Raw genomic sequence first — 17,624 nt, 5'->3', positions numbered from 1 at the left:
ACAGACGCTTCTCAGATAGGCAGTAACAAATGCTTTAACTTATTGTAGATATAACAACTTCCATGGCCCTGTATAAAAGAGCACAGGTGAGACATTCTATTTACATACTTAGGAGTAGTGGGGAATGGGGATGAAGGGGAAGATATTCCATTCTAGTTTGACCACCATAGTTCTGTGGCACATTCAGCACTCAGTTGTAATCAAGATCTACAACTCATCTGCCAATTACCTCCAATAGACCGATCAGATCTCACAGATTAGGCCTCCTCCGAATTCCATCCGCCGGCCAATGTCGACTGGCGACTACCCGGAGGAGAGCCTTCTCTGTGGCTGCTCCGACCCTCTGGAACGAGCTCCCCGTGGGGATTCGAACCCTCACCACCCTCCAGGCCTTCCGCAAAGCCCTTAAAACCTGGCTGTTCTGACAGGCCTGGGGCTAAAAAGCTTTTGCCCCCCTCCTCGAATGGTATGGTTGTTGTGTGTTTTTAAATTGTGTATTGTTATGTTCGTCCTTTTATCCCCTGTCTGTACCCCCTTCCCTGACTGAATTGTGAGCTGCCCTGAGTCCCCTTCAGGGAAAAGGGCGGCATATAAATGTAATAAATCCAATCCAATCCAAAGTAAAAAGTACAGGGGGCCTTCTGTCTGAAAGAGTTACCGGTAATTAAAAAGAAATAATCTAGAGTAGTTGTCTGGAGAAATGAATCACTAGTTTCCACGAAATAAAACCTTAAGAGAAAGTAAGCATGATTCTCATTCCAAGCATTCACAAAGCGCTTCTATAAAGTACAAAAACATACCACATCAAGGGCAGCATAATCAATATCTTCTAAAAGTATCCAGTGCCCTCTGCGAACTGCTTGAGTCAAGGTCCCTGGTTGCCACACAAACTGTCCTGGTATATCTGTGCAACGATACATGCCCAGCAAAGTCTATATAAAAATAAAAATAAAAACAGAAACAAAATGTTTGCATCATTCGCTTTCTTTTCAAATGGTGAGAGCTTCTGAATGACAACAAATTTCTGGTCTTTTTTCTTACGAAGATAGTAAAGGTATCACTTGCAAACAATTAGATAAAAAGTTTTTTTAAGCTTCCTAACAGCAGCAATCACAACAAACCAAAGGATCACTAAAATAAAATGCACTGAATGATTTCAATAATTAAAAGCCCTATTATGGATTGTGCCAGTTCCTGACATAAGTATCCAAAATGCATATGCATGATGATGTCATCAGAAACATGTCGTTTGTCCTCTCTTGTTCTCCAGGATGACCATGCTTTCCAAGATGTGAAATGTATTTATATTTTGATGCTTCATTTCTCTCAAACAAATCCAGAAGTTCAGCAGTACATTTACTCATTACAGATCAATATGGTTTCTACAACAAAAAAAATCCGCCAAGAAAGCGTATGATCCAATTGGCTTTTTAACTCTTTTTAAACATCTAAATATTAAGGTGATACTTTCCTAAAACAGGTTTCAGTTTACCTTACTATCTGTTTGATCTCCTAGCTGGACTTTCAGAATATGAGGCGGCTTTGTTCTTCCTGTAAGTGCTGCCAAGAACTCTACCAGGGATGTTTTGCCACATCCTACTGGCCCTTCGAGGAGCACTGCCTTTTGTGAAGACACAGCCATGGCCAGATTCTGGAGATGCGCACAGACAGAATCCACCAACACAAAATGGTTCAAGGTGTTTTCCTGCTGTAATAGAGAAGACAATGTTTTCAGCTAATATTAGATTTAAGAGGAACAAAACATAAAATAACACAGAACTTGTAATAACTAAGAAATTAGTAATAATTTCTTAAGTATCTTAGGGATGAACTGAGCGGAACATAAAACTGGAACCTGTTGATTCAGAGAATTCCAAATCAAGCTGCCTGTATATGGAAAAGAACACTTCTGTTTTGTCATATGAAGCTTCTCCTGAATCTGCTATTTGCCTTTCTCAAATATCATTCTCTATAAAGAAACCTACAGGAGAAAGAGTAGCCATATTTCCCCTCCCTAATGTTTTCCACTGCCTTCTGGAAGGCTCAGAAAGTCTCTGGGAGGGGAAAACGCTATCTCAGAATGCTAACCTTCTCCCTGCCCAGGCCCTCTCCCTGGCAGTCCACATAATAATTTCAATTGGAAGAGCTGGGATTATGGTCATTGAGCAAAGTGGCCATTTGGCAGCTTGCTTAATGACGACTTTGCACAATGACCGAGATGCCAGAACCCAATTGTGGTCCTGTATGGACAATAACCTGTAGATTGTAAATAACTGAAAAAACACAAGTCTTTAAATACTCTCATGCAAGTCATAATACGTATCAGTTTTACTTACATTTTCTCTAGGCTCCGACTGTTGTCTAGGTAAGACAATGCCACACACTGCTACCACCTTTGCACAAAGGTCAGCAGCAACCAGCTCTCCCTGAGTGTACCGTAGCTTCTCCCCTTTGTTCCAGAAGTTTTGGTCTGCATTGGCCAGAACTAAGGCCTGTTCAATGTTCTGCACCCGAGACTCTTCCACAAGCCTATCAAAATTGAAATTATGGTTAATACAGCAGACTGATCTACTAAACGGATATTTTAGAAAATATTTTTGCTCATCAAAAGGGAGCAAATAGAAGAGAAGGGTGAAAACTTACTTAAGTCTAAAATGTATTAACTCTTCTGGATTAAAAGTTTTCTTCAGGAAAGATAATCGGTGCTCATCATTCATGCATGTAACCAAAGCAAGACAGCTGGCAGTATACCTATGTAGGAACAATTGTTCAGGTAACATTATAATGTGAATTCTAAACTTATTTTATTTTAGAGAGAGATGAAAAATGGTTATCCTACTCCAGGGCTGTCAAACTCCTGGCCCGCGGGCCACATGTGTCACATGCTGGCCACGCCCACACCTTTTAACAAAGGGGGGTGAAGTCGCGATACATCACGTGATGATGTTGTGATGACGTGAGTTTGACACTTCTGTCCCACTCCATACAATCATTTAGTTTAATAGTTTCTCTAATATACAGTATATCACTAGTTTCATGAAATTAGTTACAAGTTGCCCATAAAAATGGGCCATATCAGTTTTATTACCATCATTTTTAAATGATGGTAATGACATTTAAATGACATTTATCAGAAGAGAAAAAAGAGAGAATAAATTCTGATGACATAAAATTAATGTAACGAGAAGAACAAACCAAGGAAGCAAGCTTCATATTTTAGAGTGAGACTAATGAAGGAGTCTGGAGTTTAGCTGTGGAAATCTACAATATTATCCTAATGAGATTTCTAACAAACCCGATTGCTTCATCAGTTTTAAACTCAATAGCCTAAGGAAGGATGAACTATACAGGGGGGGGGAAGAAATGCTATAAAAACATCAAATTAGTTTGCCTGGCCACTTTTCATAATTACCTTGACATTGATCAGATTTTCTAGAAAGATTAAAGTCAAGGTAATCAAAAGATAAATGTTAAATCCACTTTCTAATAGAAGTAAATGGAAAACATCACCCACTACTAAAATTCTTTTAAGCAAAAACTCTACCTTGGAGATTTTATAAGTCTGAAAAGATTTCTATCAGAGCACTTTCATGTGTCAATAAGCACAAAATGCATATAGGAGAAATTTCCATAAAACAAACTTGTCCATGAACACATGGTAATCAAGTTATCACACATAGTATTCTAAATGAGAAATGCAAGAACTAATTTATATATTTCATGAGTAATTCTCATTTTTGGGAGTCTAACAAAAACATTGTCTGACAGTCCATTTTGCTTACATTTAGGCTACATAAAATTGAATAGTTTTACTGAATGTTCCTTTACCTGCCAATTTAGAAGTTCTTATATGCTCAGGGAATCTTGTCTGCTTAATAATCTAACTTATGAATTATGTAATAAAGGTAAAAATGCCCGTAAGGCCTTCCCAATTCATTAAATGAACCATATAAATGTAAGAAAATGAAAGTTACCATCGAACCAAAGTATCATGGCTCCTTAGTAAAGGGAAACAAACACTCCAATCCCATAATTCTCTGAATACAGACTGATCTTTTTGGAGAAATTTGTAGGCTGCCTCCATGAGATCCCTCAACTTCATTCTGCGCCGTCCATATCGAACCACATTTGTATCCAAACTTTCCAGGAAAAGTCGGTGAAACACAGGTGAAGTGTCCTTAAAGTATTTCAAAGCAAATCTGCACAAAACAATAGAATAATATACAGCCACAGCAAAAACAGTGCACAAAGATCAACTCATTCAGTACTCACTAAAGCTTTTGCTAGAACACATATAACATTCTAATATTTGATGAATTTGGAAAATAATTTTAAGTAAACATTCATAATGGCCATTTCAGCAGACTTTATCTTAAACAGAAGAAACAAGCACCATTAATTGCCAAAATCTTGCTTGTTCAGAAATTAAAGTCAACTTACATATCCTAGAAGAAAAACCATGCCCACCCCAGCTCCGTGAAGGGAAGAAAATCACAGTATATCACATGACGGCAACATGAAGCAGCGAGTTTGACACCCATGTTCTAGATGCTTGACTGTGGCAATTTATTATTTATTTTTTCTTTCTATTATCTTGAGTTTGTTGTCCTGAGACTGTTAAGACTGGAGCAGTATATAAATATGTTCAAATAAAAATAAAAAATGGAACCTTAAAAAGCATCTTGGTTTTTAACGTAATATAATAACAATCCATATGTGCTTGATAAAACTGAAAAAAATGTACAATGCTAAGCAGATACTCAAACAAGTTCAAGGGAATCTAATTACTCATTACGACAATTCCTAAGCCAAATCAGAATCCAACACACACATACAATTTTTAACCTGGATAATCATGTGAACCCATTGTTAGTCTCCATCCAACTATCTGCTATTAAAAGACATGTAGACTTATATCATCACTTACGGCATCACATCTGGATGATCACCAATAAGTTTGCTCATTGCAACACAGAGTCTCTCATGAAGATCATGGTTGATCTGGCCACAAGATTTAATTGTTTCTGCATTTCTCTCCAATAAATCCAATAAGATTGGACGAAGCTGCCGGCCAATCAGAAGTGTGCATTCTTTATCTAGTAATAACTGTGATAGGGCAGTGAGAATGGACTGACGGTCCTGATGACTCCAAATCTGAAAAGGAAGAAATGTCAAATTAAAACCAGGATTCCCACCTATCCCTAATTACGTTGAATCATCATCACTAGAGAGGACAAATACAGTGCCAGTTGCCTAAACGAGCTACAAACATAAATATATAAACTAAGACAAAAAACTGTCAAAAAAATACAGAGACCCTTACAGAGATATTGCATTTCTATCTGCCAAGATTTTTGAAAGAGTCCTTTATCAAAAACAACTGAGCAAAATTAGCAGTTAACAAGTATTCTTCCCACAGATTAATAATTGGTTAAAGTAAATATAGAAGATAAATATTGTACATGGACAGCTCATATAAAGTGTTACCTTAGAACTGACATTTCTAAGTTAAGTATATTTCAAATTCACTATTCCTATCATACATTTTACTGTAGTAATGGTTACCAATAAGGATGATTTCAAAGAAAGGATCAGGCAAATCAAGGAAAAGACTATAAAATTAATAGCCGATGTTAGTTCTACAATCAACTTACACACAGACACACACATTTATTTATTCATTCATTCATTCCATACATTGTTTCTGAGATCTTTGTTATCAGGTGCAAATTAAAGTGGTTGTTACTTATAAAGCCCTAGGCATCATATGGCCTGATTAATTGAGGAACTGCCTGTCTCCCACAGTTCTCCATTCAGTTGACACTCTTCAAGTTCCTCAATTACATGTCATATGTTGGGATACTGGAAGCATATTTTCCCTGTAGCAGCACCTGTCTTCTCAAAGAAGATTCCCAATGAGCTCCAGAAGGCTCTCTCTATTGCTGTTCAGAAAAGAGGTAGAAATCTGGCTCTTGCCCAGGTGTTTGGTAAGGGAGAGTAAGACCCTTCTCTTCATTCCATCTGGATGGTTATGTTTGCCAACTTCTATTGTTTTATTATAATTTGTTTGATTGTTATGAACCATCCAGAATCACTGGGACTCAGCAACATACAAATGTCAATCAGATGTTTAGACTAGATTTGGTATTTTTATCCACCTATCAAGTCTACCCTGACCTGGGATAGGCAGATGCTGTTTGAAGATATCATCACAGAATGTAAGCTGTTCCAAGTAAAACTGTCTTTTGCAATTGACTGATGGTGATGTTGTCAATGCCAGTTCAAGTTTGTTTATTGAATTTATGTTGTTGCCTATTCGCCCATGGCAACTCAGAATATAAAATCACATTTAAAACAATAAACACTAACAAAAAGAATTAAATAAATTAATATAGTGTAGTATAACAAAATCACCCCCACCCCCGCAACAGATAACACGAGCCACTTAATGGGCTAATCCCGTTCTGGGTTATCCAGACCCGCTGGCAGAACCAGGTCTTCAGCACCTTCGGGAAGAGTATTAGAGTGGGGACCATACTAATCCCTGGGGGAATGATGTTCCAGAGAGAGGGAGTGACCACGGAGAAGGCCCTTTTTCTGGGTCTCACCAGGTTATCTCCTTTGGGGATGGACTTGCAACATTCCCCCCACTCTGATGTGTCGGGTAGATGTGACGGGCAAGAGATAGTCCCTCAGATAACCTGGTCCCAAGCCATGTTGGGAAACAATAAAACAATAGAAGTTGACAAACACAGCTGTCTAGATGGAATGAAGAGAAGGGTCTTACTCTAACTTACCAAACAACTTGGCAAAGAGCCAGATTTCTATCTCTTTTTTGAACAGTTGTTGTACTCCAGTATTTGGGATTTTCACCCAAGGCAATCTAAAAGCTAATCTGAAATTTATTTTAGAAGTAGATTAATACATTATCCTGTGTATGATCTTAATACTTAATTTTAGTCATAGCTCTTAATTTAGATTTTAGCATTATTGTTTCTTGAGAGTGTTCTTGAGACAGAAGTGTAGTAGTTAAGGAATCAGGCTAGAAACTATGATACCATTAGTTCTAGTCTAGGGCCAAAACTGTGATTTTTTTTTCTCATCCCTAGGAATAAAGAATGGCAAACCATTTCTGAAAAACCTTGCCCCAGAAACTGTAGGGTTTAGGCAATCTCTGAAAATCTTTACACAAGTGAGCACTGGAAAAAAATACTGTTTTTAATTTCTCGGTTCATATCCCAAGTTGGTAAAAGACTATAGTTAGTATTTGATTTGATTAGGAAATAAAATTATTATTGCCTGAATTTATGTATTACTTTAATCATTAACTGTCTTCCATCCCATGTTTTTACTAAAACTAACTCAAAACCAAACGAACAAGATATGAAGTATAATATTAATCATGATTTATGTAGCAAAACTATGGATCAGAACAAGATGTGAATGAGGATAAGCAAAATCAAATCCACAACATTGGAGGTTGTTTTTTTTAGCAATAACAGAATATCACTGCTGTTCAAAAATGTACCATGGCTGATGCCAAAGAACTGAATATTTTTCCTTAAATCCCTCATAAATAATCTTGCAGTTTCTGAGAGAATCCCCTAGAGCAGGCCTGAGAGAATCCCCTAGAGCCGAGGTGGCGCAGTGGTTAGGGTGCAGTACTGCAGGCCACTTCAGCTGACTGTTATCTGCAGTTCAGCGGTTCTAACCTCACCGGCTCAAGGTTGACTCAGCCTTCCATCCTTCCGAGGTGGGTGAAATGAGGACCCAGACTGTGGGGGCGATATGCTGACTCTGTAAACCGCTTAGAGAGGGCTGAAAGCCCTATGTAGCGGTATATAAGTCTAACTGCTATTGCTATTGCTGTCAAACTGGCGGCCCGCAGGCCACGGCCACACCCACCCTGGCTCCAGAAAGGCCAAAAATGTCACATGACGTTTGACACCCATGTCTTACAGTTTATAGAAAATGTTAGTTCTTTCCTTCTGAGGAATGTGGAGAGGGAGGGAAATCCATCCTTGCATGTAAATGCCTTCTCCCATCCCCCACACCCAAGTCTCAAAGATACCAGAGATGTAAATTGGTGTCCTGTAAGTTCTCAGAATATCAGCAAGTTTAAGGGAGAGACACATAGCCTAGGGTTATTATTGATGTTAATTTAATCCATTATTCTTCACACTGATTTGTATTAAACTCTACTGCTGAATACATACTGTAGAGCTAGCACACTATAGTTTAGGAGTAGGGCAATTATGGCCCCTTCATAACCTGTGCAATCCAACTTCCAGAATTCCTAAGCCAAGCACAATGGCCCAGAAATTCTGGGAGTTGAGATCCACAGGTCATAAAGGGGCCATAGTTGCCCACCCCTGCCTTAGACTATAGAATGTAATGCCCTCATTTTAGATGTACTACAATAGCCATGCTAGTGAGCCTAATCTCTCCTGGAAACTACATTGAAAATGAAAGGCATGTAACAAAAGAGCAGTATTTTGGAAGATGCTCTCCTACCCTGATAAGGAAAAGTTATTTTCAAGACTTGCTCAAAATTCACACAGGAAAATTTCCCATTCTTCTCTTGTCTTAAATCAATGGTAGTAGAAACCATGTGTGACTTATGGACAACGAGAAGAATACCAGCCTAGTTCTGTCTGACCCAGTAGATGAGAAAACTTTCTGAAAGGGAAAGCGGGTGAAAGTGTATAGGAAATAATAATAGAAAATACATGTAAGCTCGGGTTTTAGATTTTGGCCCTGACTTGTTTCAATTTAATCTTCAATCTAAGAACGTTTCGTTTACCAGACCAGGTAACACCATCGAAATGTATGGCGTTTCGCTTTTGACCACCAAAACACCATCTATTAATCTATTGCCGGAGGTGAGAAAGTTTCCACTTGCACCGCATTTCTCTTGGAAGGCGATCAAGGGGGCAAACGGAGGAGGCTGGCCAATGTTTGTGTGTGGCCGTTGCGAGACTAGTGGAAAGGGATTCTCCTGCACCCTCGCTTCTCCCTCCCCGACCTCCTTCCTTTTCAGACAAAGAAGGTGAGAGACCCCCAGCTCGCCCTCTCCTCCTCCTTAGCTTCCAAGCCAGGCCGATCTTTTGCGGAGAAGACGGACGATCAAGACTTCCGCGCTATGTTCAGGTCCACCCTTCTTTCCCCACCCGCCGCCCACCCAGTGGCGAGGACGGAGAGGGCGCCGCTGCCATTGTGGCTCTCTCCCACCTGTTTGGCGAGGAACCGGCTGAGCTCGCCGCTGCTCCTCTCGTTCCTTTGCGCTATTAGTTGCAACGGGCCCGCTAGACTGAACTGCAGATGCTCCATCTTTAGGCACCCGCGGGAAGAAATCCCTTCGCCTGGAGGGCTCCTTTTCCCGGGGAAGGGAGAGGGGGGGAGGGTGTTGCACGCCAACCTGGCCAGCCACCCGCTCTCTCCGCCCGCTGTTAAAAGCGCGACACGTGGGAAGAGAGTGAGTTTCGTTTTCCCCCGGAATTCTACGTCATCTTCCAGCGACACAAGCCCCCACTGAAAGCTTTCTCAATGGTCCCTTCTGGCCGCTCCTCCCCTTGGCCAACTCCAAAACAAAAACCCATTCTTGCGCGGTCCGGTTATGCTTTGCGACCTCTTTGTACAAACGCAAAAAGTTAAATTAGTATTCTGACGGTACAACGATCATATCTGGGTACTTGGGTTGTTGGGGTTTGTTTTCCACCCTGAGTTCTGCACCCCGAATGCACTGGAAGATGCATTTTCGTTATTGCTTCTTCATAACTATTTCTCAAAAATTGACCTTGATAGGTTTTCCAAAGGAACATGAAAGTGTCATATGAAAGTAATTCCGTTGAAATCAATGGGAAATTCTGAGGAAATATTAAATTACGATGTTCAGTAAGAATGCTCCTGTTTTCACTTCAGATCTACAATATTTTCTCTGAACAATTCAAATGAATGCTTTCGAATTCACCTGCACAGAATTCCAACAGATTTTTAAATGCTATAATCTTTTATTTAGGAACAACTGTCATTTAATTAACTGAAGATTTCTAGAACTGCACTTTGATACATTTGCCTTCTACAAATAGGAAACTTGGTTTTCTGTCAGCATTTTCTTACTTAGAGGAGTTGAAAGGTTGCCAGAAAGTTGCCTATACTAATAATTTTAGATAAAGGCTTAAGATTTCACAGAGATTAAGCAGTTTTTTATACTGCCAGAGCACAATGATCCATAAAATAGCTATTGCAATTTGGCGTTTCAATGTGGCATAAGTTGAACTCACAATGAACATGATATAGACACATCCAGCAGCTTTTGAATGCCCATTATTGTATATGAATGTACTACATTTTATTTGCCTGTTACTTTACTATTTACTATTCTAGCTTCCTCTCTCAACAAGCACTTGCATCCCTTGGACTGCACTACTAGTCACCTAGTAGTGAGTTGGGCAGTCATGTAAATTTAATAAATACCAAATAAAGATATGGTAATCTTTAAGAACATTATTAAAATAGTTCTGTATAGTTCTGTTCAACTGTACTCTTGATACACTTTAGATCTTATTCACTAATACTTGTAAAAGCTTCTGAATAAACTTACTCTGAAAATTAGCATCCAGTAATACAAATAACAGTTATAACAGTACATGAACTTGAACAACAATTTATAATCGGTCTGCGTGATTTTTTTACAGCAGCTGAGTATGTGATCAACAGTTTCATCAGCTTCTTTGCAAAGTCTGCATTTGGCATCATCAGAGGATTTTTCGATTTTGGCCTTAATGGCATTTGTGCAGATAGCTTGTTCTTGCGCAGCCAGGATTAGTGACTCTGTTTCTTTCTTTAATGTACTTGCTGTTAACCATAACCAAGTTTTTTCACTGTCCACTTTATCTTTTATTTTTTCCAGAAATTGGCCATGCAATGTCTTGTTCTGCCAACTCTCCATTCTTGATTTTATCACATCTTTTCTGTATTCTTTTTTCGTCTGTTGGGCCTTCAGTAGATTTTTGTTCTTTACTTCGATTAATAGATGTTCTTGACTTTCTTTTAAATGAGCCAGTGCATGTTTTTCTTCTTCAACTGTTTGCTTCACTTGTAATAATCCTCTGCCACCTGATTTTCGGGGCAGATATAGTCTATCAGTATCACCACGTGGATGTAAACTGTAGTGCATTGTCATTAGTTTCCTGGTTTTTCGGTCCAAAATGTCCAAATCAGCTTGTGTCCAGTTAACTATACCAGCTGTGTATCTTATAACTGGTATTGCCCAGGTATTTATGGCTTTGATTGTATTTCCACCATTCAATTTAGATTTCAAAATTTTCCTAACTCTGTTGGTGTACTCTCGCCTGACAATAGTTTTTACTTCTCCATGCTTGATGTTATCCAACTGCAGAATGCCTAAGTATTTGTAGGCTTCATTTTCTTTGCATTTAATTAGTTGGCCATTGGGCATTTCAATTCCCTCACATGCAGTGATTTTGTCTCTTTTTATGGATACAGTGGCACATTTTTCCATGCCAAACTGCATTGAAATATCGGTACTGAATACTCGGACTGTATTTGTCAATGATTGGATTTCTATTTCTGACTTTCCATAGAGTTTCAAATCATCCATATATAGTAAATATGAAATTTTTTCAGCTTCTTTGGCTGTTTGGTAGCCTAATTTCATTTTTTTTTTAAGATTACTGATAGTGGGATCATTGCGATGATGAAGAGAAGAGGTGAAAGTGAATCACCCTGGAAAATTCCTCGCTTGATATTAACCATTCCCTAGATCTCATTCCCTACTGCCAACTCAGTTCTCCATTGTTTCATCGCCTTTTCAGTAAAGGATGTAATATTTTTGCTAATGCCAGTTGTTTCTAAGTATTTTATGATCCAACTATGTGGCAGTGAGTCAAATGCCTTTTTGTAATCAATCCAGACCATATTCAAGTTTGTCTTACAATTTTCTAATATCATTTTATCAATTAGGAGCTGATCTTTTGTGCCCCTGCTCCTTCTTTTGTTGCCTTTTTGCTCTACTGGCAAGATGTTGTTTGTTTCCAAATAATCCATCATGTTATCTGCAATAATGCCTGTGAGTAATTTGAAGGTTGTTGGCAAGCATTTTATTGGTCTGTAGTTTTCAGGTGTTGTTCCTTTAATTGCATCTTTCTGAATCAAGTATGTTTTTACAGTTGTCAACCATTCATCAATTTGGCCCTTTTGTAAAATTTCATTCAGTTGCCTGGCCAATATTGCATGTAAACTGGTCAGATATTTGAGCCAGAAACCATGTAATTGGTCCTTTCCAGGTGATGTCCAATTCTTTACCTTTTTTACTCGATTTTTGACCATCTCAGTTGTTATTTCTAATACTTGCATTTGTTTGTTGCCAATGCTTTTCTCAAAGTCATGTATCTACTTTGCTTCCTTATTGTAGTCCTTTGCATTTTCCCACAATTCTTTCCAGAATTCAACTGTGGCCTGCTTTTCTGGTTTTTCACTTTTGGTGTCACCATTCACATTAAGACTTTGATAAAAACGCCGTTGGTCTGATCGAAATTGCTGATTTATTATTATTATTATTATACAATTGTATCACAGCGGCCAGTTGTTTCGCCGGATTTGGCATTGGTTACTAGTCGGGCCCCACCTAGGGGCCTAGGACGTTGTAACGTATTTTCGTAATATGCACGCAGATCCAAGCAGTGCGGCTTTTTGCATTTGACTGATGGTTATTTTGTCAATTTTTAAATGTAATTCCAGTGCTTTTGGAATAGCACCCAGTGTGCCAATTACCACTGGAATTACCATTGCTGGTTTGTGCCATAGTCGTTGAATTTCAATTTTTAAGTCCTGGTATTTTGCAATTTTTTCATGTTTCTTCTCAGCGACTCTGCTATCTGTTGTTGTTGTTGTTGTTATTATTATTATTATTATTAGCTTCATTTCTAAAAATCACACAAAACATATTCCCTGACTGCAATGGAGAAGATTCTATTTTATTTTTGATTGGAAAAGTAAAAAAACCTCAGGATGTCAGGTAACTAAATACTGGTTATAATTTATACAAAATTATTATTACATCTAATATTATATTGGCACCCTACAAATAAACAATCTACTATAACCATTTGTTTGAAATGGTATTGAGTTTCCTGCTTGAGCAGTAGGTTGGACACGAAGACCTCCAAGGCCCTTCCAACTATTATTCTGTTATAACAGTCCAGAGTATACAATGGATTGATTCCCGAATTAGTTATATTATTCTATACAATACAAGCAATACTCAGCAGCAACAATATGTAGAAAGTCAGCACCCATCCTCCTAGAGAATAAAATATTTTGGGGAATATTAAAAAGGCAGGATAGAATATTTCCCCTAAAGGAGAAATGGGGGGGGGAATCTTAAGGGAGGCAGAAACCAGACCAGTCTGCCTGCCCCAAGCAGAAACTGAGACCAGCTTTTAGAAATGCAATTTGGTAATTCATTCAGAAAGACTGGGTCAGACAGAAATTCCAGATAAACTATTAGGCAAGACAAGATTAACTCAAACACCTAGTATTTGTATTTTCCCTTTTACCTAAAGAGCCAGCTGTGACCCCATAGAAAGAAAAAAGTTATAAAAACCCACTCTACTCTTAACTCCATTTTGTCAGCTGTTCCAGAACTGCACTGTCTCTCTGTTGTGTGTGTGTGTGTGTCTGTGTGTGTGTGTTCTGTTAACCAATAAACAATCTTTCTTTTCAATTGGCCTCCATGTTATTTGCAGAATTTTTCTCCCAGTTTGGAACTGAACCAGATGGCGTTTCCTTCCTACAATTATATATATTAGTAACTGGTGCTTTTGAAATTTTGTTATGATTCAGTGGGTTTGGTGGTCACATATATGTGATTCTTGTCTTCATCTGGGATTTTTTCCCCCCTTCATTTTTTAGTCTAACCGATGTTTGCAGAATTTAAAAGAATTCTGGAGACGAGGTTCGGAGTAGAGTAATAAAATTCTTTATTATCAAAAAAATCAAAGCTAATTTGAAAACGGTTTGCAAAGCGTTGGTGGGTCTCACCCTGACTTCACCTGAGTCACAAAGGAGAGCCACACCCACAATGAAAGTGAGACAGCAGTTATACCCTCCCTAACTCCTCCTACTCCCATATCAGCTAGCCTGATAGGGGCGGTCACAAACTAGTCAGCGACAGTAACGCCCTAACTATTACCTTATATAGAATTATGACATTTAACCAATCAACTTCTAACATTGTTTTTCTTTAACCAATTAAATGATTACAAAGTTCTCTTCTAAAACTCTCTCTTGGCTCCCCCTAGTGTTCATACAAAATATTAACTCTTTTTCAATTTCATTCCATCAATTCCCCCATCTCTTATATGGCAATTTTCTTAATATTTTCCCTTATTTCTTTCAACCTTTCTCTTTCTATTATTGTACTTTCCATAGGGAATGTATTCATACTTTCCAATAATTGGATCTGGTCCCCAATTTCTTTTAATACCATCATTGACTTTTCATGTTGCTGAGCTTGTATTATGCTTCCCACCGTGGAGGTGACAACATTTCTTATTATGGGAATTAAACATGGCAGCATCATTAATCCAATAAAAATTATACCAACCATGAACAATGCTTGTTTCCAATTTCTAAAAAGCCCCCCTAAAAAGCCCCCACCATCCAAATTGAATCCCCGCCATATCTGGTCAGGATTATGAGTTAATTGCCGCATCTCTGCAGTTAACTGCTTCACAACGGCCCCAGTTTCATCAATTTGTAAACAACAGTTAGATAGATTAAATTTTCCACATACACCCCCTTCCTTGGCTAACAAATAGTCCAGTGCCAAACGGTTTTGATATACTGCGGTTCTTATTTTGTCTGTAGCAGTAGACAAAATATTAAAAGCTTTATCAATTCGTTGGCCAGCCAAATCTAATACTGCTTGGAGACGAATAATTCTATTTATCATATAAATGGGTGTACGGTACCCATAAGTTCCATCTTCTGCCCACGTTGCTTTACCATATGTACATATAATTCTTTCTGAGCTCCAAACATCACTATTTTCAAATTTCGTGTAATCACTACAAAGAAAGTTGGAAAAGACCGAGTTTGATTCTAACTCTCGTCTTCTCCTTCTCTGAGAGCCAACCTTTTCATATAGCGGGATCCCTAACACCTGTCGAGCTTTTATAGGCAACAGAAAAAATGATGGTTTTATCCACCCTAAAATACAAGAGCCAGACCAATTTCTAGGCAAGGTTTCATACGCTAATTTTCCACAAATCCAATACATAGCATTGGGTGCTCTCCACATATCATTAGTAGAGGAAGAATTCAAATAGCTCAAATTAGTCATATTAAAACGTAGGGGTTGAGTATTATTAGCCGGGGAAGACCAAATACTATAGTCAGGACTCCATGTTCCCAGACAAATTAAATTCCCAACATGAATAGATCCATTCCTAACAAAGCAATTTCTCCCTATCAGGTTGGTAGACAGAGTCCACACAATTCCAGTGAAGTCTTTTCTTGCTGTGACATTACCAGCATACGAAAGATTATTATATGTCACCGGATCAGCCTCCAGAGCTTCCCATGGCCATTGCTCTCCCATGTTAGTCCCTCCACAAACAAAACAGTTTTTAACAGTCAAGGTTTTAGCCACCTGCTCAGCCATTTCTATAAATAAATTGTTAGCCTTAGAATTTATTGGTAAGGGGTCATCTAATTTTTGTAGAGTATCATACACAGACCACCCAAGGGATTTTATTTCTCCATCTTTAATCCTCTCAACTTTAATAGTTAGATATGTCTCTGGATCCAACCCTTTTCCGTCAATTCCAAAACCATACGTCACCATGGGTGGGATATTACGGGATATTTCTAATTGGATAATATTTCCGACACCCCTTCGGAAGGAAGTTATATAAGGGCACCCCTTATAACCACCCCCTGTGTGACCACAAACACATTCCCATCCTGAGCACTGGATGGTACCTCCACAAGGGATCCAAACATTAGGATTACCATAATTCCAGTTGGTAACAGCTTCACACAAGTATTTATGATTAGTTTTATAACTATTAATCCAAGCCTGGTTTCCACAAGGCACTCCTCTCCCCCACTTAGTGGCAGTACATGCATCAAACACCAGAATTAGGGGTTGTTTCCCCTTCTGCAACTGTATAGTATAATTAAGGAAATACAGCTTACCCTCTCCCTCGGGACTCTTTCTAAAACCTGTCTTAGGCAAGCCTGCCCATAAAGTAACGTTAAGGCGAACTGGAGTGTTGGGATTATAACATATAGTTTTTCCTTTTAGAGTACACAAACTGTACATCGTTTTGTTGTGAAGGCAATCCATTTTAGTAGGTTTACATCCCTGGGGTGGATGCGTATGATATATTAAGGTGTTGATAGTCCGTTCACCCACCTTAGCCTTGGTAATGCAGGGTGAACAGTTCTCTGACTCAACCTTAGTTACAGCAGTTGGAACCCTTTTAGTTCGAGAAGGGCTTTTATTGTACCAACTGGGTTCCCATAATACTTTACACATCCCACTCCATCCTAATTGCATGTTTTGACTCTTATTATTATTATTACAGAGAAATTGTATATCTCCAGGGCTTTCTTCTGAAATTTTGCAGCTACTAGACCATAAAATTTTATCAATCCAATAACACCTTGGGTCTCCATTATCTAAATCTTTCTTAGTTGCATTTTTACATATTTCGAAAAGTCCCTTTCTCCACCCATCATTTTGATTCTCACATGACCAGGCCAATCCTCTCTTAGTTTGTTTTGCCATTACTTCTAATGTTAGATTGCATCCCTCATGTGTCATTTTCGAATATTGGAATTCTCCTTTCTGTAGTCCTCCTCCTTTTATACAAATGGTGTTTACAGGTGAGTTTATGAATTTCTTCGCATGATGGTGAAAACTTATCTCTCTTTTTGAGCGATTCTGTTTAGAGGGAGGTCCATAGAAATCCTCTACTATTCCCTCCTTATTTTGATATTCACATGCTCCCCACACCACCAAAAGTAACATACCCATCATTATTGTCATGCCTAGAAAATGCAACAAGAAATACTTGCAAGATGGTCGAGGAGCCCAATAGTCCCAAAATCCCGTTTCCTGGCCAAGTAACAGTCCTCTGGTGGAAGGGCATCGTGGTTTCATCTTCTTTAGGGCCCGGCGGCGTGATAATTGTCAGAAAAGGGATTATCAAGTGCTCTCTGTACTGTTGGGGTAATACGGAGGTCTGTGGTGAGAGCAGTTGAAAATAGACTCGGATAATAAAAATATGCCGCCAGGTATTGTTCAATCAATATAATGTCACAGGGGATCCGGCAGTGGATACAAAGTACACAGTCAATACAATGGGAACAGCAGCAAGCTTCACACGGACAAGAACAGAACCAGCACATTGGTCACAAGCCAAGAACTCACGGGCCTTTTCCTTTAGAAGAATTACTGCCTTTTCAACACCAACTTCAATGGCTCCTTCTGAAAGGCCTTCCAAGTTTCCGACTCCTCCAAGTTGGCTCTCTTCGCTCTGGTGTAGTGGGTCCAGCCTTTTTCTTCCGTCCGGATGGCAGTGTCTGTGGTC

General features: G+C 38.8%; 1 protein-coding gene across 1 annotated transcript in view; it reads right to left on the bottom strand.

Moving 5' to 3' along the window:
* Positions 1 to 9,472, bottom strand: part of MDN1 (midasin AAA ATPase 1) — a 116,998-nt gene extending 107,526 nt beyond the window's left edge. The window contains exons 1-7 of the mRNA XM_087718747.1: positions 9,232 to 9,472; positions 4,928 to 5,154; positions 3,975 to 4,199; positions 2,644 to 2,751; positions 2,337 to 2,529; positions 1,493 to 1,708; positions 801 to 932 (exon numbers count right to left, since the gene is read on the bottom strand). Coding sequence (XP_087574873.1) covers positions 801 to 932; positions 1,493 to 1,708; positions 2,337 to 2,529; positions 2,644 to 2,751; positions 3,975 to 4,199; positions 4,928 to 5,154; positions 9,232 to 9,330 — 1,200 coding nt within the window. The 5' untranslated portion in view covers positions 9,331 to 9,472. The remainder of the gene's footprint in view (positions 1 to 800; positions 933 to 1,492; positions 1,709 to 2,336; positions 2,530 to 2,643; positions 2,752 to 3,974; positions 4,200 to 4,927; positions 5,155 to 9,231) is intronic.
* Positions 9,473 to 17,624: the final 8,152 nt, after the last annotated feature.

The sequence above is a fragment of the Thamnophis sirtalis genome, unplaced genomic scaffold, assembly GCF_051295495.1.
Source record: "Thamnophis sirtalis isolate CommonGarterSnake01/CBP01778 unplaced genomic scaffold, rThaSir2_p1.2 scaffold_6, whole genome shotgun sequence".
In the NCBI taxonomy this organism is placed as follows: Eukaryota; Metazoa; Chordata; class Lepidosauria; order Squamata; family Natricidae; genus Thamnophis; species Thamnophis sirtalis.
This window is presented reverse-complemented; position numbering and strand designations above follow the sequence as displayed.